The following is a 23,792-nucleotide window of genomic DNA, read 5'->3' on the forward strand; positions in this document are numbered from 1 at the left end:
CCAGGATAGAACCACAGGGATTGTCAACCTCAGCAATGCTGACATTTGGAGCCAGAAAATTCCTTGTAGTGCGGGCCATCCTGTGCACTGCAGGATATTTAGCAGCACTCCTGTCCTGGACCCACTGGATTTTGACAACTAAAAATCTCTTCAGATGTTGTCAAATGTCCCCCCAATCCTGCGTAGGGGGAGAATTATTCCTGGTTGAAAACCACTGACACACAAGAACAAGTTAAAAACATTAAGAGTTAAACAGATAAATCCACAAAGTAGATCACATAGAGTCAACTCAATTCTACAAGCAGTCCGTACCTCCCACCCCCATCCCCACCATTCCAGACTTCAAGCTCTATTACAAAGCTGTCATCATCAAGACAGTATGGTACTGCCACAAAAACAGACACATAGATCAATGGAACAGAATAGAGAGCCCAGAAATAGACCCTCAACTCTATAGTCAACTAATCTTCGACAAAGCAAGAAAGAATGTCCCATGGAAAAAAAGACAGTTTCTTCAACAAATGGTGTTGGGAAAATTGGACAGCCACATGCAGAAGAATGAAACTGGACCATTTCCTTACACCACACACAAAAATAGACTCCAAATGGGTGAAAGACCTCAATGTGAGACAGGAATCCATCAAAACCCTTGAGGAGAACACAGGCAGCAACCTCTTCGACCTCAGCTACAGCAACTTCTTCCTAGAAACATCGCCAAGGCATGGGAAGCAAGGGCAAAAACGAACTATGGGGACTTCAACAAGATCAAAAGCTTTTGCACAGCAAAGGAAACAGTCAACAGAACCAAAAGGCAACTGACAGAATGGGAGAAAATATTCACAAATGACCTATTAGATAAAGGGCTAGTAACCAAAATCTATAAAGAACTGATCAAACTCAACGCCCAGAGAACAAATAATCCAATCAAGAAATGGGCAGAAGACATGAACAGACATTTCTGCAAAGAAGATATCCAGATGGCCAACAGGCACATGGAACAGTGCTCCACATCACTTGGCATCAGGGAAATACAAATCAAAACCACAATGAGATACCACCTCATACCAGTCAGAATGGCTGAAATTAACAAGTCAGGAAATGACAGATGCTGGCGAGGATGCGGAGAAAGGGGAACCCTCTTACACTGTTGGTGGGAATGCAAGCTGGTGCAACCACTCTGGAAAACAGCATGGAGATTCCTCAAAAAGTTGAAAATAGAGCTACCCTATGACCCAGGAATTGTACTGCTGGGTATTTACCCTAAAGATACAAAGGTAGTGATCTGAAGGGGCACATGCACCCGAATGTTTATAGCAGCAATGTCCACAATAGCCAAACTATGGAAAGAACCTAGATGTCCATCAACAGATGAATGGATAAAGAAGATGTGATATATATACACAATGGAATACTATGCAGCTATCAAAAGAAACGAAATCTTGCCATTTGCAACAATGTGGATGGAACTAGAGGATATTATGCTTAGCAAAATAAGTCAATCAGAGAAAGACAATTATCATATGATCTCTCTGATACGAGGAATGTGAGAGACAGGGCAGGGGGTTATGAGGCGTAGGGAAGAAAAAAATGAAACACGATGGGATCGGGAGGGACACAAACCATAAGAGACTCTTAATCTCAGGAAACAAACTGAGGGTTGCTGGAGGTGGGACAGTAGGGATAGGGTGGTTGAGTTATGGACATTGGGGAGGGTATGTGCTATGCTGAGTGCTGTGAAATGTCTAAACCTGATGATTCACAGACCTGTACCCCTGGGGCAAATAATACATTATGTTAATAAAAATAATTAAAAAAAAAAAGATACTGTTTGTGACAAAAATAAAAGTAGATGATTATCCTTAGCAATCATTTTAGTGTTATGTGTTGATTACCCAAAGGGATCACAGCAATAAAATACATTTTCTGGATTAAAAAAACAACAAAAACAGAAACAAAAAAACAGATGCCGTGGCGCCTGGGTGGCTCAGTGGGTTAAAGCCTCTGCTTTCGGCTTGGGTCATGATCCCAGGGTCCTGGGATCGAGCCCGCATCATGCTCTCTGCTCAGCAGGGAGCCTGCTTTCCTTCCTCTCTCTGCCTGCCTCTCTGCCTGCTTGTGATCTCTGTCAAATAAATTAAAAAAAAAACAAACAAAAAAAAAAACCAAATGCCTGAGATTTACTTTAAAACACTTCAGCAAAGAAGAAAAATTAAAAAAAGACAAAGGATAGATTTCTCAAGTGTAGCAAAATACTGAGAAATGTTAAATATGCGAAAAGGTTAATGTCTGAATAGGGATGCCTGGGTGGCTCAGCTCAGTCGTTTAAGTGTCTGCCTTCAGCTCAAGTCATGATCCTAGGGTCCAGGGATGGAGCCCCACATCAGGATCCCTGCTCCGCAGGAAGCCTGTTTTCCCTTTCCCACTCCCCCTGCTTTACTTCCTTCTCTTGCTGTCTTTCTCTCTCTCTCTATCAAATAAATAAATAAATAAATTTTTAAAAAGTAATGTCTGAATACTTCTATGAAAAAATGTCTTTAAATTTTTATTTGAAAATTTTCTTTTAAAGCAAAGGAGAGAAAAGGAAAAGAGTAAGCAAGAACTATGATTAAGTCCATACTAAATTAGATTACCAAGGCCAAACAGAGCCAATATTATTTCTTTATTGCTGCTTCAATGCACAAGATTTCTTTTCCTCCCTGCCTTTAAACTCTCTCTTCTTAACACGAAGTCCTGGATGACCTCATGCTTCTCGTAGCTTTAATAAGACAGGGTCTCCTTATATCTATGAACATCTTACTTACATTAACATACACAATCCAGCATCTACAACTTTAGCAACAAAAATGGTGGCAGTGTGCACTGCACTTTATAAAAAAGGCATCGTCTGATGAAGATATCTGAACTTGTTGGTCAAGAGCCGAAATGCAACTGCACAGTCCCTCACATGTTAAATGTTATTCTGTGTAGTAATTTAAGAATTTCCCAACCCAAACAAACTACTTGCCCCCAGCATTTCCCGGAGTCTGATTCACACGTTCAGCTATTAACTTCTCCAGGCCTTTGCTTCCTCTCCAGTACACGGAGGCCGATTACCATCTAATCTGACCACTTTTACAGGGTTATCATGAGCTACAGAAAACAAGACTCTGATTCCGAAATAATGTCCTCCAGGCTTCTAGAAACCACAGAAACCTGGAACAAAAATTCTCTTCTTCCTAGCCCTGTTCCATAGATTCTTAAAGAGGCTAACTGCTACAGCTCTCGGAAAAAAAGGATTATCATCATTGAAGCCTCCCAGAAAGAAGGAAAAGATTCTTCTGCAAATCAGGATACCATAAACTTAGGATCCCTATAAAGATGGTGTAATCCAGGGCAGCTGGGTGGCTCAGTGGGTTGAAGCCTCTGCCTTCGGCTTGGGTCACAGTCCTGGGGTCCCGGGGTCCCGGGATCAAGCCCCGCATCGTCGGGCTCTCTGCTTGGTGGGGAGCCTGCTTACCTTCCTCTCTCTCTGCCTGCCCATCTGCCTACTTGTGATCTCTGTCTGTCAAATAAATAAATAAAATCTTAAAAAAAAATAGTGTAATCCTAAACAGTTTAACTCAATGCCCACCTTATCTATCACCACAGACCAAAGTGTCACCTAAAATCAACTTAGACTAGTATCCATTAGAAGGCAGTAAACAATATTAATCCATTCTCTTCCAGCTCTCAGCATTAGCACAGCTCAGGGCTGAAGGCAAAGAGAAAAACCACATGCAAATGAATCTGAAACTGACCCACCAGCACAGTGAACCGGAACCTAGAATAATCTAAAGATGACTCTAGGGCGCCTCGGTGGCTCAGTTGGTGAAGTGTCTGCCTTTGGCTGAGGTCATGATCCAGGAGTCCCAGAATGGAGTTCTGCGTTGGGCTCCCCTGCTCACTGCCCCACCACTCCCCAGGGTGTCTGCTCCTCGCTCCTCCTCTCCCTCCCCTCCCCTCTTTCATGCTTACTTTCTCTCAAATAAAATCTTCAAAAATAAAAAAATAAAGGTGACTCTAAACATGACTCTATGTTACAAGAAAGCAATCCCACTTCTATATCTATCCAAAAGAAATGAAAACATATGTGCAATATTATCCATAATAGCCAAAAAGTAGATACAACCCAAATGTCCATCAATTGGTGAGGAGTAAATAAAACATTGGTATAGCCATACAACGGATTATTTGGCAAACAAAAAAGAATGAAATATTGACACATACTACACAACATGGATGAGTCTTGAAAACTTTACACTAAGTCAAAGTAGCCAGTCACACACACACACACACACACACACACACAAACCCGTATTATATGACTGTATTTATAGGTAATGTTCAGAACAGGCAAAACGATTAAGTGGATTAAAAGGTGCCTGGGGCTGGGGTAGGAAGCAGGCAGCTGCATCTACTGGGAGAGCAATTCTGAAAATGGACTGTAGAAATGACTGCACAACTCAGCAAATTTACTAAAAATCATTAAATTGCATACTTAAAATGGCGTGTAAATTATACCTCCATAAAGCATTTCTTTGTTTTTGTTTCTTTAATATATAAAGATGATGCTACTTGTAGAAAAGAAAATACCACGCAGCCGTGTTTTCTTATACTCTGTGTGTGATTTAGGACAATCCCGCTGCCAGTATTAAATGTAAAATAGACCACAGTAAAACTTTTAAGTGTATCCACATGCTCTGCAAATAAACACACTCTGTGTTTTGTTCTTAAAGGTCTGTTTCCTCTATGATTCTTCTTTGTACAAATGCTATTCCTGGAGTAGCTCACAAAACAATCTCTTCTATCCAAAGAGTTGCCTCTGAACAAAGCCTTTCCCCTCAGAATTAAGGAAGCTTCTGACTCTCTTGAAATCCACCATTCTACTATCATTGCCAAAGTGGTGGCATTAATAATTCACTCAGGATTTACATTGCAGGAGGTCCTACGATAAGCACTTTACACACATTCTTCTTCTTATCCCCATTTTTTTTTCTTATCCCCATTTTAATGAGGCTTTAAAAGTTGAGCGATTTGCCCTAGTAACCAACATGCCACAGATCTAAAAATAGCTATCCCACCGCAGGGTCCCACACTCCGGCTTGCCCTATCACAGATGTAATACTAGCTCAACTGGATTTTACTGGAGGAAATTATGCAGTACTTTGACAGTTTAGCCTCCCTCCCCCCAAATTTAACCATCCCTTTGGGAGATAAGTATTTCTGAAAAAGATTTCCTCAGGTCTGGGATAAGCCTGAAGCTAAACTCTTCTAAACCCCTCAAACTGCGGGACTTATCTTCAATACTACTTCTGACAATGTCACAAACTTAATGATTAGGAACCATTTTCTAAAATAAAGGGATGCAGTATGAGTTCTATAGAGGAAACATTACCGCACTTGTAAATCAGGCCTTAAACGACTTGCTTGGCAAACACAGGAAACCTTCCTGGTTCCCCAGTTCACAATCCAGGTGTGGATTATTTACAATGCCCAGGCCAATCACTGTTCCAGGAAAACACGGCAAACAGCCATTAATCTCTCTAGTAAGCATCTGGAAGTTAGGCCCCTGATTTACTCACAGAAAGAAAATCTGTCCATATAATAGGTGTTAATCGGCTTAACACCTTGTAGCTTCCTTCCTAATTGAGGACTCTCCTCAATCAGGAGAGTTAAACATTATTTCAGACTCTCCTGGGGAAGGAGAGCTTCCAACAGCACAGTACTATAGTACAACTCAGCACTCACAAAACTCAATCTTTCAAATCTTCCCAAATACTGAAAACCATATCTTGGCAGATTTCCTAAAATATGTATAAAAAGTACCTGCTCTTAACGGCAGAAAACACTAAAAACGTGTCCCACAAATCTGGTGGTGGAGCCTGAAATAAAATTACTTTCATTCTTCTGTCCTACCTTCATGTTTTCCACCCATCACCAAGTAACATTTTCCCAAAATATATCGCAGTTGTACTCTCTGGCTTCACTTACCTGGGCCCAGTTTCAGAAGAATGTAATTTAGTAGGCACTTTGTAAAAATTAACTTTAGTTTCAGGATTCCAAGAAGGAAATGAGACATTTCAATCAATAAGTAAGAGTAATAAGGGTAAGAAGGGAAACAGACAGGTGAAATGGCAAGAAGCCACATTCTCTCAATAAGGAAAAAGAAAAGTAACTAAAAACTCCAGGAAAAATGAAAACACCAAAGATGAAGCAGTTTAAAATGTGGCATGAATCTGAACAATTTACTCAGCTAAAGAACTGATCTGTCCTGACCAAAGTGAACCTTCTCTTTCAAGTGGTACCTGTGATAACTTTGAGCCCATATGAAATATGATCCTATATGAAATACTAAATGAAACCCTAAACCCTATTTTGCTTCCTGGTGAAAATAACATAAATAGGGCTATTGATTTTTCAAACTTATATTATCAATTTAGAGACAAAGCTCTTAAGGTACAATTATAAAATGAAATGTGCTATCAATATTATCAATATTATCAATATTATCTTTACACATGACATGTGGACTATTTAAAACTAAAAGCAGGGGCGCCTGGGTGGCTCAGTGGGTTAAGCCCCTGCCTTAGGCTCGGGGCATGATCCCAGGGTCCTGGGATCGAGCCCCGCGTCGGGCTCTCTGCTCTGCGGGGAGCCTGCCTCCACCTCTCTCTGCCTGCCTCTCTGCCTACTTGTGATCTCTCTCTGTCAAATAAATAAATAAAATCTTTAAAACTAAAAGCAGAGCTAAGAGTTGGAGGGTGGAAGAGGAAGGAAGAAAGAGTAAGGATAATTATATCATCATATGAGCCTGTGGACAAGTACAAAAGAAAGAAACAAAAATATTTACTACAGACTATATAAAATATACCTAACATAGTAGTTTAGTATAAAATACACTGAGATGGGGCACCTGGGTGGCTCAGTGGGTTAAAACCTCTGCCTTCGGCTCAGGTCATGATCCCAGGGTCCTGGGATGGAGCCCCCACCCCCCAGTTGGGCTCTCTGCTCAGCAGGGAGTCTGCCTCCTCCTCTCTCTCTGCCTGCCTCTCTGACTACTTGTGACCTCTATCAAATAAATAAATAAAATCTTTAAAAAAAAATAAAATACACTGAAATATTTAAAAGTTAAAGATACTTAAATTTATGAAATAGGATAAAAATAACAAACATCACAACTGAATAGAAAACATAAAAAGTATACGATACGATTAAATTTAAACAAATTCAAGCTGTTAAAGTCAGAACAGTGGCAGCCTTTGAGGGAGTTAGTAGCTGTGAGGGGACAAGAGGAGGCTTCTAGAAAGCTGGTATTGTCACTTGATGGGCTACACAAGTGTGTTCACTTTGTGAAAACGCACTGAACTGTACTAATAATGTCTGCCCTATTCAGTTTGTTATATACCAATAACAATTTTTAGAAAGAACAAAAAGAAAGGGGAGGAAAAGGAAGGTGGGGGTAAATATAAGTGAGGTGAGATTCACTAGTGTCTAACATTTGATAAATCTATAAATCAGAGAATAAGCCTATTATTAATCAGGACTAAAACAAATATTATCTTTACACATGACATTAATATTCTGCCCACGCTTATGACTTGTGATAGCCCTGAGCAAAGTAAGGGCTCACACTCAGACTTTTATTTAGTTTGAACAATTAGAGTCGCATACTCAATACACATCTGTTTCCCTTCAAGTACGAGCTAGCCCTGGACCGGTTCCTCATGAATCTGATGGTTTCTTTTTCTCTGGACTACTGAAAAATTAACCTGTCATGATTAAACATTTAAACAGTGAGCTATTGATATATATTAAAAATTGAGCTCCACTGAGGACTTCCCCTAGCTTTATCACTTGTACTGGGTATTAAAACTAAAAGGAGCACATCAGGGAGGCCATGAGTCGAAAAAATAAAACTGGTTCTATAACTGCCAGAATGTTACTATAAACGCCATTTACCCTTCCTAATAATTATTAACAATAGCAAACATATGTAAATAATACAAAATAATTTTTTTATTTATTTGTTTTTCTTAAAGACTTCATTTATTTGACAGAGAGAGACACAGACACAGCGAAAGAGGGAACACACGCAGGGGAGGTGGGGGAGGGAGAAGCAGGCTTTCCACCAAGCAGGGAGCCCAATGTGGGACTCGATCCCAGGACCCTGAGATCATGACCTGAGCCGAAGGCAGACGCTTAACGACTGAACAACCCAGGCACCCCAAAATACTTTTTAATCTTGCCACTGATAATAGCTTATTATACTTGATTATGTTACCAGAATTTATATAGGATGCAAATTATATAGAAAATTACATAGAAATTTTTAAAAAATCAAATGCCCACAAAAATCTTACAGTTGAAATTTAAAATTTCTTCATCCTCTTAAAAGTTCACCATTCTGATACTTAGATTCCTTGGTAGGAAGACCCAGTTTTAATATGCTATAGACTTCAAGTCTTCCTAATTGATGAAATTCAAAGGAACCCGAGTCAAAATGCCAACATTTTTCTAGGAAAGGCCTAATGATAAAAAAAATTAAAAATTAATTTAAAAAATCAAATAAATAAATTGGAAAAGGACTAATGACTTCAGAGGAAACATGGAAATGTAATCAGATGTGAATATAAAAATTCTAAAAACAAAAAGTAATGAAAAGAAGTACCTGAATATTAAAATCTATGGAAATACAGTGAAACAGTAGGGCATCATTGCCAGAAGAAACAACCAATGGAACAAAAGAGTCCAACAGAAGACTCAAGAATATGGGGCACCTGGATGGTTCACAGTTGTTAAGCGTCTGCCTTTGGCTCAGGTCATGATCCCAGGATCCTGAGATCGAGCTAGGTATTGGGCTCCCTGCTTGGCAGGAAGCCTGCTTCTCCCTCCCAGACTCCCCCAGCTACTATTCCCTCCCTCCCTGTCTCTCTCTCTGTCAAATAAATAAATAAAATCTTAAAAAAAAAAAAAAAAGACTCAGGAACATGATGGAATTAAGATGCACCACTCAAATTAGTGGAGAAAAGATTTAATAAATTATATTGAAACAACTGGCTAGACTTTTGCTTAAAAAAAAAAAAAATGGCTCCTGGGGCACCTGGGTGGCTCAGTTGGCTAAGCATCTGACTTGATTTCAAGCTCAGATCATGTCAGGGTCTTGAGATTGAGCCCCGTATTGGGCTCCCCTCTCAGCAAGGAATCTGCTTGAGACTCCCTCTCTCCCTCTGCTTCTGCCCCTCCCCCAGTTCACGTGTTCATGCATGCTCTTTCTCAAATAAATACATCTTTTAAAACATTAAATAAGGGGAGCCTGGGTGGCTCAGTGGGTTAAAGCCTCTGCCTTTGGCACAGGTCATGATCCCACAGTCCTAGGATCGAGCCCTGTATCAGGCTCTCTGCTCAGCAGGGAGCCTGCTTCCCTCTCTCTCTGCCTGCCTCTCTGCCTACTTGTGATATCTCTCTCTCTCTCTCTCTCTCAGTCAAATAAATAAATAAATAAATAATCTTTAAAAAATTAAAATAAAACATTAAATAAGTTGGGCACCTGGGTGGCTCAGTGGGTTAAGCCTCTGCCTTCAGCTCAGGTCCTGATCTCAGGGTCCTGGGATCAAGCTCAGCATCTGGCTCTCTGCTCAGTAGGGAGCCTGTTTCCCCCTCTCTCTCTGCCTGTGTCTCTGCCTACTTGTGACCTCTCCCTGTGTGTCAAGTACATAAATAAAATCTTAAAAAAAATAGTATGAAATAAAAATAAAAAATGGGTCCCTAATATCCCTTGGACTTCTCATTCTCCTACTAATATGGAAATTTATAGCACACACTGGACACTAAAATTAATTACAGACAGATCAAAATATTAAAAAGTCTAAGATCTGGGGCACCTGGCTGTCTCAGTCAGTACAGCATGTGACTCCTGATCTCAGGGTGTAAGTTCAAGTCCCACATGGAATAGTGAACTAACTTTAATATTCATTAAAAATTTTAAAAATGTAGGGGTGCCTGGACGGCTCAGTGGGTTAAAGCCTCTGCGTTCAGCTCAGGTCATAATCCCAGAGTCCTGGGATCCAGCCCCGAATCCCCCCACCCCACATGGGGCTCTCTGCTCAGCAGGGAGCCTGTTTCCTCCTCTCTCTGCCTCCTCTCTCTCCACCTGCCTCTCTGCCTACTTGTGATCACTGTCTGTCAAATAAATAAATAAATAATCAAAAAAAATTTTTTTAAATGTTAAAGTCTAAGATCTCACATGGGTCACAAATGAAGGGAGCCAAGCAGTAAAGTAAATGGTGAGCCCAATAGTGTGGAAACTGTAGCAAACTAGAAAGCATCTGTGCTCGTCGGACCTTTTTTTTTTTTTTTAAACATCAAGTCTTTCTGACAAATACCTGACAAAGAGATGTCTGCAGGAGGGAGCAGGTGGGAATTCTGGAGTTCTGGCTGACCCGCAGGTTGAGAGGCTGAACTCGGTGGGCACACCTGAAGCCCACTGGTGACATGCCACTTGGTAAGTTCTGAATTGGAAGTCTCTAAGCGCTGGCCTGGAGGAAGAGAGCAGCAGCCCTCCAATGGTATCCGAGCACTACCATGCAGCAGTGGGAGCCCAGTGTTGTTAAATCTTGTATTTCTGAAGAGAAGATGGAAGTCTAGATGGTTATGTAAAAAACATGGGCAGATCTCTTTTTTTTTTTTTTTGGAACACTGTGAGGGGCCAAACAAAACCCATCTGGTGACCAGATCTGTCCCAGAGGCCAACAGCTCACAAGTTCTGATTTAAATGCAAAAAATGAAGGCATTCAAGTGCCAGCAGAGATCACATGACGTTATTTGCACAATCTCCGAGCTGGAAAGACCTTTCTCAGCACAATCAAAACCAGAACCCATAAAGGACAAGACATTTAACTGCATAAAAATGTAAAACTTATGTGTAGCCGAACATCACGAACAAGCCTGAAGACAGCTGACAACAGCGTCCCAGAGCTCCAGCAGAACGGGGGCTGCTGCAGCCTGGGTCACATGCCTTCCTCTGTGGGGGAGGACAGTGCCCCGTGTCTAACAACAGTACCCCCGGGGCCACCTGGAATAGAGGAAGAGTTTCCTAAATGAGACAGAAAGGGAAGTAGGAAAGCATCCACACAGGACCTTCCAGAATTACAGGCACCATCAACTGTTACTGAAGAAATATTGAGTAAGCTTGAGTCGACATTAATACGTTTCTGAATATCTAACAGTAAAAATGAAAATTGATCAGTGACATTAAGAATTCCCTCTGGATAGCAAATGAGTTATTCTTAACAACCGCTTCAGAATGTTAATAGGCTCCCCTCGGCCAACCCCGATCACGTAGGAGATCGAAGAAGAAAGTTAACTGTATATGCACCCTCAGGAAGAGAGATCTGAAAGCAGTACTACGAAACTGACAGCATTCCCTCCTCCAAAGCTCTCAGGAGAAGGTGGATTTCATGAACAGGTGGCTCATTTCTCCAAAGCTGTGTAATACCGACCAAGATCTTAAACACAGAATCTGATTGACTATAACAGCCATATGTTAAAGACATGAGTTAGGAGGCTCAGAAAGTACTAGACTGAAAGAAAATATGGAGCCAGTCTAACAGGTTTGGCTTCATGCAGAGAAAACGAAAATTTTCCCATATTTTCTCGCACCATAAAAATGAAAAGGATCAAGCTTATGCTTTCAAAAACACATCATCAACTTGAATATTGTCCTATCTTTGAATCGTGGATTTCACCGTTACCTGCTGCTGCTGCTCTGGACTCTTTCAGTAAACGCCATTGCTGCCCGTCAGTGCAAAATAACAAGTCTGCTCATCTGAAAGGGAAAAAGCAACCTGTGAATATTAGCCCATAAGTCACTCAAAGGTATACATGACTTGCAAGAAAATCTTACTGTAAACAGAATTCAGTGTTCTTACTGGAACTAGAAAGTGGTTCTTCATCAACCCTCAAGTTGCAGGAACAAACTAGTTACTGTATACCAAAGGCCAAATGTACTTCTACTTTTGATGCTGCTACTCAAAGCCCTTTCAGCAAAAATAAATGTGCACAAGTTTATCATGAGGAGGAAGAAAGGAAGTAACATCCCCCGCCCATTAAACTTGCAAGGTAGATGCTAATACCCCATATACCAATAAGTAATTTTACAAATAGGAAAACTGAAACTTGGTTTTAAGAGATTTGCCTGAGGTAACAGGTTGTGTGAGCACCCTCCCTAAAATCAAAAGGTAGAAAGGTAAGAGTATGCAAAGAAAGGAAATCAGCCAGTTGGTTTTTACGTAAGAATACCTAATTTTAAAAAGTGGGCCAAATAAGGGCAAAACGTAAGAACTGACTTCCACTTCTGAAAGGTGCTTAAACCCCAAAGACATTTTTATTTTTGAGCATTCTATCAAGAGTACCAGTCAAGGGGTGCCTGGGTGGCTCAGTGGGTTAAAGCCTCTGCCTTGGGCTCAGGTCATGATCCCAGGGTCCTGGAATCGAGCCCCACATCGGGCTCTCTGCTCAGCAGGGAGCGTGCTTCCCCCTCTCTCTCTCTGCCTGCCTCTCTGCCTACTTACTATCTCTCTGTCAAATAAATAAAATATATTTTTTAAAGGTTTTATTTATTTATTTGACAGAGATCACAAGCAGGCAGAGAAGCAGGCGCCCCAATAAGTAAAATATTAAAAAAAAAAAAAAAAGAAAGAAAGAAAGAAAAAAGAAAAGAAAAGGAAAAAGAAAAAAAGAAAAGGTTCTACAACCTGGGCAGACGGCCTTGGTCCTGTCCTGTGTATCTCTAGAAACAACCTTTCTCTCTATGGTTAACACTATCACCAGCTGTTTCCTTTTCCCTTTCTTGTATGTATTTGTAATTTACTGTACTTCTCCTAACTTGCTTTAAATAGTTTCCATTTTTCAACCATCCTTAAGGCCAAGGATCTATTACAAATAATCTTGGTACAGATTTAACAAACTATGTGATACAAATGAAAACACACTGAACTCGTAACAGTTTTAGCTTGCCTCTTATGTTTAAGAGACTGTTACACTTCCCGCTACAGCTGAAACACTGCATATAGTCCAGCTCTACTCTGACACCTGATAAGGTCTTTTATCTCCTCCTCCATGAAATTAAATTTGCTGACCACAATGTTTCCTCACCAGTAGATATCACTGTCACTCTGTCTCCTCCCCCCAAGAAAGAATGCAACATGGATGCTACAAATATTCTAATTAAACTCCCACCAGTGGAGCTCTAAGCTTTTCAGGGTCATACATGCTTTGAAGTAGCACACTCCTCCACCCTGCTATAGTAGCCCTACCGGGGCTTAGGCAAGTTTCCTAAATTCTCCATCTGAAATCCCAATCATTCCCCCCACCAACCCTACCACCTCCATCGCCCTTTTCTCTCACTTTCCCTCTCTCCAACACACTTTTACTTCCCTTCCCCCTCTTTCTCTACCCTCCTCCCCCCTTCCCTTTTCCACCATTACTCCCTCCTCCTTCCCTTTCTCTCCCTTAACCTGTTTTGCTGCTCTCATTTTCTCTCTCTTGACATCTAGGGCTGGGCACACAGCAGGTGACCAATAAAACAGTGTGTCATTTCAGCATTATTCTTTGCAACACTGAAGAGTCCATGATGGCAGTCTCCCACACGACCCTCCCAATCAAGACATCCACCTGCTTGTAGGCCAAAAACGTGCCCTCCCTAGGGCTTGCTGGAGAGCAAGAGGGCATGCAGGAGGAAGTAGGTTGGGTTATGGAGGAACACTGACATTGAGAATGGTCCTAAGTTCTATTTGTTCATTTAAGTCACTAAGCCAGCAAATATTTCCTGAGCATCTACTCTAAGCCATGTAAAGAGAGTAAGGGTGAAGAAAACAGATTTACCATCGCTGAGCTTGCAAACTATAGGAGTTTAGCAAAGATGACACATAAGAAAAATTCACAGATATTGAATATTAAAAGGTACTATAGAGAAAAATGAAAGTGTAGAGTGCCAGCAAGGAACCAAGGTAAGGTGTTGCAATTTTACATAGGGTGATCAGAGACTCTAACATCTGAGCAAAGACCAAAAGGAAATGAAGGGCAAACCATCCAGAACTGCAGTGAAAGATGGTCCTAGAGCTCTAGGTGATAATGATGCGTCAATGCAAATGCATCATTTGTAACTAATATACCACTTTGCTGGGAGATGTGGGTTATGGGGAGGCTGTGCACAGGGGTGGGGAGGGGGGTACGGGGCAGACAGGGAGGTCTATAGGAAATGTCTGTACCCTTTGTTCAATTTTGCTGAGAACCAAAAAACCACTCTTTAAAAAGTCTATTTTGGGGGCGCCTGAGTGGCTCAGTAGGTTGGGTTTCTGCCTTTGGCTCAGGTCATGATCTCAGGATCCTGGGATTGAGCCCCACGTCGGGCTCTCTGATCGGCAGGGAGCCTGCTTCCTCCCCGCCCCCACCACCACCTGCCTCTCTCTGCCTACTGTCTGTCCAATAGATAAACTCTTTTTAATAAAAAAATAAAATAAAAAGTCTATTTTGGGGGCACCTGGGTGGCTCAGTCAATTAAGCAGCTCTTGATTTTGGCTCAGGTCCTGATCTCAGAGTCCTGGGATCAAGCCCCGGCATCAGGCTCCATGCTCAGTGGGGAGTCTGCTTGAGGATTCTCTCTCCCTCTGCCCCTCCCCCAACTCACATGTGTTCACAGTCTCACACACGCAAGGGCTCTTGCTCTCTCTCTCAAATGAATAACTAAATCTTCAAGGTCTATTCTTTTTAACTGTCTTAGAGATGGACAAGTCCAACACTGAAGGGGTCAGCCAAACCTGTGGGTTTCACCACCAGATTCTTGGGTGAGTAGATACAATAAAAAGTGAAAGAAACATTCTCTGAGGGATCCGGTGCCAGGGCACAGCCAGGAACTTGTCTATTCAACTCAAATTCTTTATTCTTTAATTTGCCAGGTGGCAGGTGCAAAGAGGCTGCATCCTCCGATTACTGTTATCTCAATTATGTCTCCCTAAAAAAAACAAAGTCAGCCCATGAAAGACTGTTTATGTGCTGATGTATGAATCACACAGCTGTACGGATAGCCATGCAACCCACAAGGTTAGGTTAGGTTGGAATGAAGACCTACTGTAGTCAGGAAGTTATTAACATAAACTACTGCTAAGAAAGGCAATTAGTATATGCTTAGATGTCTCTTTCAAAGACTCTTTCTCAAAAACATGGTCACAAAACTGGACCATTTCCTTACGCCATACACAAAATAGACTCAAAATGGATGAAAGACCTCAATGTGAGACAGGAATCCATCAAAATCTTAAGAGTAGAACATGGGCAGCAACCTCTTTGACCTCAGCCACAGCAACTTCTTCCTAGAAACATCGGCAAAGGCAAGAGAAACAAGGGCAAAAATGAACTATTGGGACTTCATCAAGATCAAAAGCTTTGCACAGCAAAGAAAACAGTCAACAAAACCAAAAGACAACCAAGAGAATAAGAGAAGATATTTGCAAATGACATTATCAGATAAAGGGCTAGTATCCAAAATCCATAAAGAACTTATCAAACTCAATAGCCAAAGAACAAATAATCTAATCAAGAAATGGGCAGAAGACATGAACATACATTTCTCCAAAAAAGACATCCAAATGGGGGGCGCCTGGGAGGCTCAGTCGTTGGGTGTCTGCCTTCAGCTCAGGTCATGATCCCAGGGTCCTGGGTTCATGCCCCACATCGGGCTCTCTGCTCGGCAGGAAGCCTGCACCGTCCTCTCCCATTCCCCTGCTTGTGTTCTCTCTCTCGCTGTCTCACTCATTCAAATAAATTAATAAAATCTTTTTTGAAAAATTAAAAAAAAAAAGACATCTAAATGGCCAACAGACACATGAAAAGATGCTCAACATCACTCGGCATCAGGGAAATACACATCAAAACCACAATGAGATACCACCTCACACCAGTCAGAATGGCTAAAATTAACAAGTTAGGAAATGAGAGATGTTGGCGAGGATGTGGAGAAAGGGGAACCCCCTACACTGTTGGTGGGAATGCAAGCTGGTGCAGCTACTCTGGAAAACAGTATGGAGATTCCTCAAAAAGTTGAAAATAGAGCTACCCTACGACCCAGCAACTGCACTACTGGGCATTTACCCCAAAGATACAAATGTAGTGATCCGAAAGGACACCTGCACCCGAATGTTTATAGCAGCAATGCCCACAATAGCCAAACTATGGAAAGAGCCCAGTTGTCCACTGACAGATGAATGGATAAAGAAGAGGTGGTATGGGCGCCTGGGTGGCTGAGTCCGTTAAGCGGCTGCCTTTGCCTCAGGTCATGACCCCAGGGTTCTGGGACTGCGCCCCCGTCGGGATCCCTAATCAGTGGAGAGTCTGCTTCTCCCTCTTCCTCTGCCTGCTGCTCTGCCTACTTGTGCTCTCTATCTCTCTAATAAATAAATAAAATCTTAAAAAAAAAAATGGAATCTTAGCATTTGCAATGACATGGATGGGTATTATGCTAAGCATAGAGGGTATTATGCTAAGCAAAATAAGTCAATCAGAGAAAGGCAATTATCATATGATCTTACAGATATGTGGAATTTAAGAAACAAAACAGAGTATCATAGGGGAAGAGAGAAAAAAATAAAACAAGAGGAAACCAGAGAGGGAAACAAACCACAAGAGACTCTTAATCTTAGGAAACAAACTGAGGGTTGCTGGAGGGGAAGGGCAGTGGAGGGATGGTTAACTGGGTGCTGGACGTGAAGGGGAGCATGTGATGTAATGAGCAGTGGGTGTTATACGAGACTGATGAATCACAGACCTGTCCTCTGAAACCAGTAATACACTGTATGTTAAATAACTGAATTTAAATTTTAGAAATGACTTAAAACAAAAATATAGTCACATGTGTACAAGGGATTATGTGCAATAAAATATTATTTAGAGCATTAAGAAAACTGGTACCGACTTAAGACATGCCAACACAAAAATGGCGAAATCAATTATGACACATCATGAGATGCAACAGATCAAGAGAATACGTTTATCTAAAACAAGATGTATAACGTACAATGTGAGCCAATTTGCTTAAGAAAATGCTTTTTGTTTATGCACCATACACAGGCAAATTTGCATACATGCGCACACATGTGTACACATGTGTACACACACATACACCAAACTGTAACTGGTGACTTCTCCGGAAAGGGGCACATCCATTATATATGCTATGAATCCTTTATTATCTGTATAAACACATTTTTCTCTAAATACAGGGGCTAGGAAGAAAATGGACTGGCCTATAAATATTGAAATCAGAAGGTCTTAAGTTTTCACACATTTTTAAATATTATTTCCCTAGATTATAAAGACAAAATGTGATGGGGGGGTTAGACAGTTTAAAATCCTCCTATTAAAAAAAAAAAAAAAAAGGCAGAGAAAGTACCAACTTGGCTGTACAGCAAAAAAGAGGATGGGTTCTAGTGAGACAGACATCAGTTCTGGCAAATTAAACCCTACCAGCCTCAGTGTTCCCATCCGTAAAATGGAAAGTAGCAAATTTTACAGTATTACTGAAAAGAGTGAATTATACACCCTAGCTAAAAAGCCTAGCACACTGACACATCAGAGGCACTCAACACATAGCTGCTCTTGGGGCTTGGACAGGGGGAGAGGAATACATAGCAGCTTTTTTAAGTCAGCAACATCTATGTTACATTTTATATAAGTTAAAAACAAATATGTTTCATTTGCGAATGTACCCTGCCAGGTGTTCTATAGTCCTTCCAGCCTCTTGCAACAAATTTTTTTTTTTTTAAGATTTTATTTATTGATTTGACAGAGAGAGATCACAAGTAGACAGAGAGGCAGGCAGAGAGAGAGAGAGAGAAGCAGGCTCCCTGCTGAGCAGAGAGCCCGATGCGGGACTCGATCCCAGGACCCTGGGACCATGACCTGAGCCGAAGGCAGCGGCTTAACCCACTGAGCCACCCAGGCGCCCCTCTTGCAACAAATTTATTCAGAAGTAAAAATGTCCGGGAGCCTTGGTGGCTCAGTCGGTTAACCATGTGCCTTCCGCTCGGGTCTTGATGCCACAGTCCTAGCACTGAGACCCTGGTCCAGCTCCCTGCTCAGTGGAGGCTGCTTTTCCCTCACCGTCACTCCCTACCCCTCACATCCCTTTCGCATGGGGTATCTCAAATAAATAAAATCTTAAAAAAAAAAAAAAGTCATGCATATCAAAGTGTTTTTCTTACCAAAATAGCAGGTAAAATAACTCAAGTAAAAAAATTTTTTCCTTCATTTTTTCTGGTTATTTTCCTGCCAATCAAAGCACATGCTTGGGGAAATTCATATGTTGCTTTTCAGCGACAACAGAGATAAGGTCTCAAAGCCCCATGACCATGACCCTGTTCCCAAAGAAGAAAATGAGGAAAAGAACTCGGTCCAGATTCCAGAGGGAGAGTGGACTGGTCAGTAGTCCCTGTCAAGTCTACTTCCCCTCCCCACACATTCTTCCAGGAGTTAACAGTCTCCTGGTAACGGCAATGTGTCAGGGGTGAGTCATGGATCATACACTGTTTGCATCAGCATTCTCCCCCAACTCTGTGCCACGCCGATCATGGCCCCAAACTGAACTGATCACTCACAGTTCCTTTAGCTCTCCAATGACATGTGGCACCCTTAGTTCAGAAATCCATAATGGATTTCCCTGTCTCTTCACCTCAAAATCCTTATTCAAGAGGACTCTGGTGCTACCCCAAACTCAAGTAAACCCTTCCTATCTTATTGGGTCTCTCATCATTTGGGTCTCTGCCCAGTGATACATTCTCAAAGAGGCCTTGCTGGTTATAGTGGCTAATGTAGTACTGTTGTGCCTTCAACCACATCCTTCAGCCAACCACTCTCAATGCTGTTATAATCTGCACGGGTTAGGAATGTGTCTAGCTGCAAGTAACAGCTTCTTAATAATGGAACTTTGTCCTTCCAGAGCAAGTCCAGAAGAAGGTGGCTAGTGGTATAGTGTTAGTTGTTCAACAAGGCTATCAAGAACTCTGGCCCTTCTGCTCTGCCATATTTAGCATGGCATCTTCATGCTTGTCACTTCGTGGTATAGAAAGGTTGCTGCCATAACCAGGTATCTTACCTACATTTAAGACTGGAAGAAGATGAGAAGAGAAAAGTGTGACTCTGGCAACCACACCTTCCTCCTTTTGTTGGGAAAGGAAAATCCTTCCCCAAGATGTTGCTTATCAAAAAACTAGAGCCAAGTCACATGGCCTCCTAAAGCTACAGGGGAGGCAGGTGAGTCAGGATACAAATTGTTAGCACTGGCTAAGAACAAGCCTGATCTATCGCCTAAGACCAGCACAATGCAGTCCCACACACAATTAAGGTTCTTTTAACAATGAAACAAACAGGAATGGGCATTGGATAGGACAGGAACAGTGCTGGCCACACTTATTTTTCCTAGTACTTACCATCTGCAATCACTTTACACAAAATAATAAAAATAAATAAATAAATGTTAACTGCTCACATCCTCTCAAAAGAATACAAGCTCCTGGTCTAGCTCCACATATACACACCCAGAACCTGTATTTTAAAATAGTCAAGTTGCTCACAGTAGGCAGGTATTATACTCATATATAGGCACTGAAAGTAGCGGGGATTGCCCAGGTTATCCTGAGTGGCAAATTAACCTCAAAATCTCAGGGTCTTGACAGAACGAAGGTTTTTTCATATTCACTCCTCATGTCCATCGCATACTGGTGTGTTGGGGTAGGAAAGAGTGCAAAGAGCTTTCCTCCACACTGAGAAACCCAAACTGTTGGAATCTCCACTATTTCAAAATGTGTCTTCAGGGTTTGTTATAGTAAAAGAGAGTTGGAGGGTTTCAGGAGAGCCACTTAAATGCTTTAGCTCAGAAACACATGTTACTCCCCCAGACAGCCCACTGCACGGAATTAGTCATGTGGCTTTTTTTCCCCCAAAAGTTTTATTTCTTTATTTCCCCCCTCCCCCCAGTAATCTGTGCACCCAACATGGGGCTTGAATTCATGATCCCGAGATCAAGAGTTGCATACCCTTCAAGAGTCCCATGCTCCTTCGACTGAGCCAGCCAGGCACCCCCGGAATCAGTCACATGATTCTATGCAATCATAATGAGGCAGAGAAACATAAAGAACACATGAATATGGGTAGTAAATGTTTCTGCCTCATTCTCCATGGGCTGGTACAACAACGCTCCATCCCATTTTAAAATGCAGACCCATGAAAGAAATTCCTTGGAACAAACTCACAGTTAGGGATACTCAGTAAAGCAATTATTTCATCTTACAAGGTAATACTTACCATTAAAGGCACACATACACACATTGTTCCTTCAGGAATAATAACAGGAAATATCTATGTAGCACGTATTATGCTCTGTACTTGCCAAATTTTAGTACCTTTAATCTACTCAGCTACCCAGTAAGGGAGATCTAATTAGGAGTAACAACCTTATTAACCCCGTCTTATAAGGGAATGGAAGAATGTTAGAAGCCAGTTCTCCATGAGTCCATGGCATTTCTGCATATTGTACAAGCAGAGGCACGAACTGTCTTTGTTCCAGACAATGTTTAAGGAAGTCTGTAGAGAGAACAGCCTTAGAAAAAAAAGAGACTGTCTCCTACAGCACAGGGCAGCATGTTTACTGCTCAGTATAAACAAAATAACGTCTCCCTCTCCGGAGCAAAGGGCAGGCATGCTTACTGCCCATTATAAAGGATTAGGATTCCCTTAGCTCAGGATTCCTCTCCTGTAATGCAACCCTTTTTATTTCCAGGTGTCATCTGACTCTCTCTGCATCTCGCTTTGGAAAATGGTGCTTAGGGAACCAGTGTAGGAATATGTTGACACTCTGGCTACGGCTATTATTATGAGCAATAAAGTCATTCCCGTGACCCCATGAAACTGTGGCAGGTTAACCTGTTAGCTTGAAAGTAGGGTAAAGTCTCAGAGCCTTCACAGTTTTTTTGACAAAAATTTAAGTAATTTGCCTAAGGTGTGACAGCTAGTAGGTGGCACATGCAAGATTCAAGCCCAAGCTGTCTGGTTCAATAACCACGCTTTTAAACTTTTAAATTCTCTGCTATATGGCAGTAGTTCTTGAAGTGCAGTTCCAGAACCAGCATCATCAATATCACCTGTGAACATGTTTCAAATGCAAATTCTTGGGCATTACCCCAGACCTACTGAATCAAAAATTGGGGGGGCTTAGGGGATGGTAGAGGAGATGTTATGTATTGACAAATCTTCCAGAATATTCTGACAATATAAGTTTGAAAACCACTGCTATACTGCATATATTTGCCGACTCTATAAAACTGAAGGAAATGCTATATCCTGATTCACATGGGGATGTGACTGACCTTTCATAACATAAACAGCTATCAAACTCTAAGGGAGGTGGTTCCGAAGCCCTTGCATGTCATTTTTTTAGGAAGGTAAGAATCTCCTTGTGGTGCAAATAAACACCACGTGTCTTTTTAACAGGCCTGCATAATATTTTCCTTTGGAGTCACAAATAGATGTCCAGAATGCTAAATGAAAATACCTGCTTTTTTATTCCCATAATGATCAGAAAGAATTACTTAGCCAAGGGAGAAACACTATTTATATTTTAGAGTCAAGCTGTAATTCTTGAAAAACAGGAAACCACGTATCAACAAAGCCAACTCAGTGTACCATAGTGGAAAGGGCACCAGGCTTTGAGTCACAGAGTCAAGTCACTTAACTTCTTCAACTCAATTTCCTGATTTTAAAATGGAAAATGAACTCCAACTTTAGAGCTGCAATTAAGCTTAAATGATACAGTACTTGAAAGCTGTTGGTGAATAACTTTGATGCTACGTGAATGTTAAGTCCACCTACAATGAGTTCTCTTTCTCGATCGTGGTGTTATCACAGTTTCTCCAAAGTTTAGAGTACTGCCTGGCACACAGAAGACGCCCCACACATATGAGGTATTAGGAATGGATCTGAAGCAGTCTGTTAATGATGTAATTGACTTCTCTGGACTCCACTTGTCACAATAATTTCAGCCTTTTAATAGGAGAAAGTCACTTGAACAAGAAATCCTTAGTCATGTTTAAAATGGGCCAGCTAATTTAAGAAAATCAGCTGATTTTCTTCCCCTGGAGAACACTACTGAAGGAGTTCTGTCCTAAGCATAAGACAGAAACGCCTATTAGCAACCCTGATAGCCTTAGAACCTCAGGATTTCAAGTCTACAGTACTCTCTTGTGCATATATGAACTGTCAGGAATAAAGGATGTGTACCTACAAAGAACTACATATTTCACATTTACTTCTACATTGTGATAAAATTTTAATAAATGGATTACAGGGTTTATGAAATCCATTTTAATAAAATCTGAAATTCAAGTCAGCAAATATCAAATAAACTACTACTGTATAAAAAAAACTACTACTGTATAAATAAAAAAGAGGGACAGCTAGAAAACTACAGCCAATTAAGTATCATTTGGAAAGAGAATATATAATTTAATGAAGAAAATATAATCTATAAAACTTTGTAGATTTATGTTAATGCAGTTCCTTAATTTGTACTCTCTCCAAATCCTTTCTCAATCTCCTGAAAAATTAGTTAATAATCTAGAGTTCTTGAAAAAGGGGAGCTTGAAGCTTTTAGCTTCAAAAGACATATCTAAGTTAGCAAATGAATTCAAGTTGAAGGTCAGCTTTCAGTACAGGGCTTTAACAGTAAGCATACTATCCCAACTATGTCTTATAATGATCCAAATATTTATAAATAAATTAGCTCTACCTTTTAAAAAGTGAAAGCATCAGTCCATCTTAAGATTTGTAATTTGAGGGCGCCTGGGTGGCTCAGTGGGTTAAAGCCTCTGCCTTCGGCTCAGGTCGTGATCTCAGGGTCCTGGGATTGAGCCCCGCATCCGGCTCTCTGCTCATCGGGGAGCCTGCTTCCCTTCTTCTCTCTCTGCCTGCCTCTCTGCCTACTTGTGGTCTCTGTCTGTCAAATAAATAAATAGAATCATAAAAAAAAAAAAAAGATTTGTAATTTGAACGACCAATTAACTTCATAAATGTTTATGTAAATTCATTTGATGAAAGCACAAATTACAGCTGAGCATAAAACTCCTTTCACTTGCTTCTTAAAAAAATATTAAGAGACATCTGGGTGGTGCAGTCGGTTAAGGGACTGACTCTTGGCTTCAGCTCAGGTTGTGTTCTCAGGGCTGTGGGATCAAGCTCCAGGCTGGCTCCTGGGATTGTGCCGAGCATGGAATCTGCTTAAAGAGTCTCTCTCCCTCTCTGTGTACCCATCCAGCTTGTGCGCACTCTCTCTCTCTCTCTCAAATAAATAAATATTTTTTTAGAATTCCAAAGGAAAACAATATTAATTTTTAGAACTGCAAAGGAAAACAATACTAAAAATTTGCCGGAGCGCCTGCATGGCTCAGTGGGTTTAAGCCTCTGCCTTTGGCTGAGGTCATGATTTCAGGGTCTTGGGATCGCCCCGCATCGGGCTCTCTGCTCAGCAGGGAGCCTGCTTCCCCTGCCCTCTCTCTGACTGCCTCTCTGCCTACTTGTGATCTCTGTCTGTCAAATAAATAAATAAATAAATCTTTTAAAAAACAAAAAAAAAGTTTGTCCTTTCTAAATTTTTTTTTAACCCATCTTTTCAACTCAAGGCGATATTACTTCAACTGAACAATCACATGGCTTCAGTGACTTGTGGACGTTTT

General features: G+C 41.2%; 1 protein-coding gene across 5 annotated transcripts in view; it reads right to left on the reverse strand.

The window, feature by feature from the left end:
• The window catches only part of AFF1 (AF4/FMR2 family member 1), a 199,980-nt gene that overhangs the window by 173,637 nt on the left and 2,551 nt on the right, over positions 1-23,792 (reverse strand). For all 5 annotated transcript variants that reach the window (XR_004383211.1, XM_032862044.1, XM_032862035.1 and 2 more), the window contains exon 2: positions 11,769-11,842. Coding sequence is in view for 4 of the 5 variants with exons in the window: in XM_032862044.1 (XP_032717935.1) it covers positions 11,769-11,806 (38 nt within the window). In the remaining variant the exon portion in view is untranslated. The remainder of the gene's footprint in view (positions 1-11,768; positions 11,843-23,792) is intronic.

The sequence above is a fragment of the Lontra canadensis genome, unplaced genomic scaffold (assembly GCF_010015895.1).
Source record: "Lontra canadensis isolate GAN:19392208 unplaced genomic scaffold, GSC_riverotter_1.0 scaffold1, whole genome shotgun sequence".
Taxonomy (NCBI): domain Eukaryota; kingdom Metazoa; phylum Chordata; class Mammalia; order Carnivora; family Mustelidae; genus Lontra; species Lontra canadensis.